Source organism: Penaeus monodon, chromosome 24, assembly GCF_015228065.2.
Source record: "Penaeus monodon isolate SGIC_2016 chromosome 24, NSTDA_Pmon_1, whole genome shotgun sequence".
Classification (NCBI taxonomy): domain Eukaryota; kingdom Metazoa; phylum Arthropoda; class Malacostraca; order Decapoda; family Penaeidae; genus Penaeus; species Penaeus monodon.
In genome coordinates, this window is record NC_051409.1 from 36,811,524 (window position 1) to 36,812,955 (window position 1,432).

A 1,432-nucleotide genomic window follows, 5' to 3' on the forward strand; every position below is an offset into this window, starting at 1 on the left:
TCAACTCTCACATGACTGGCGGTCCCCCAGGCACCCAGAATGATTTCTTCAACAAGCCCAGTCTTCCAGATCAGCTGTGTAGTAGCTTTGATTTCCTGGCAGTCAACAACAATCCAGCTATTATCAATGTTGGGGTGAGTGTAATTTAGCTGATATGTAAAGCTTTTGAGAGGCCATTGATGAATTTTGCTACATTGTTTATTTCTTGGTGGATTTTGATGACAAATGTCACCTCATGATTGCAAAATTTTGTACAATTTCCCCAGATTTTTTATTTATTTATAAAATTTTCGGTTTTTCTTTTGGTATTAAAAAAGAAAAGAAAAAGTCACTCTTTAAGGCTGGAGTGCAACCTTCAAGTCATTACCTTGCATTAATAATGTATGTAAGAAGTATTAGCTTGTCTTAGTTTCCTAACAACCAATATTCTTATGAAAGCAACAACAGGGAAGCCGCTTGCACCAGTGGAAGTTGCCATCCCTGGAAAATGATGAACCTGACTTCATTCGAGCACCTGGGGCTCCGGGAAAGCCTTCTATGCCTCAGTCTCAGTCATCACCAAACCTGACACCTCTGCTCGGACCCTCTAACAGGTGAGTTTCTGGTCCTGCTTTCTTCCTTCATAATGTTGTTTATTGACAGAGCAATTTGTGCCAGTAGAGTGGTTGAACAGTGGAAACATTAATTTTTTATTTTTATTTCTTCTTCTTGCAGCACGTGGTCTCTGAACCGGACTTCCGAGTCTGGTTGGCCTGAAAGCAGCAGCGGAGGAAGTGTGGATGTTGCTAACAATCCCGGTGTAGAAAAGGTGGTGCCAAATATGGATTCTCGGTGGGTCGCTTCGTCGCAAGCCAACGCGTCAGGGTCTTATGGCCTTGATATCAAGCCATTTGAACCAGGGAAACCATGGATGGTATATAAAAAATTACAATAATTGTTTTTTTTATAAGTAAAGGTATTATATGAATAATTATCTTTTATTCATAAATTTATTAGTTGTTTTGCATGTACTTGTTTAGTGATGGTTGACATTATTATATGCTAGCAATTAGTTACTTAAACGACTGGTAATATCTCATCACTATCTTTCGTTTGCTTTTCCTTTCTTCCTCCCCCTGTTTTTCACTTATTTGTGCCTCCTGTATTCATTTATTATTTTTCATCCTCTGTCTGCATTCTGTATGTATCCCTTTCCTCTTTATATTTTTTCTCAGTCTGTCTGTTGTATTTGTAAGATAGTTCATGCATTTTGTGTACTTGGTTTTATTTTACTTATTTCACATCAAAAATATGGAACTGAGAAAGGCAGCTTCTTATTTTGACTCGTATTTGGCTCTTTTTTTTTTCTCTCTCTCTCTACTTTTCCTGTGGGATAATAGCCGTTTCAAGACATTCATTTATTTCTAAGGCTTGCTATCTATTATACTGTGTA

The 1,432-nt window shown here is 37.7% G+C and overlaps 1 protein-coding gene across 2 annotated transcripts in view; it reads left to right on the forward strand.

Annotated features, from left to right (window-relative positions):
• The window catches only part of LOC119588776 (protein Gawky-like), a gene marked incomplete in the record, with an annotated part of 110,804 nt that overhangs the window by 71,541 nt on the left and 37,831 nt on the right, over window positions 1-1,432 (forward strand). For both annotated transcript variants that reach the window (XM_037937420.1, XM_037937419.1), the window contains 3 exon segments: window positions 1-134; window positions 439-593; window positions 715-913. In XM_037937420.1, the coding sequence (XP_037793348.1) occupies window positions 1-134; window positions 439-593; window positions 715-913 (488 nt within the window).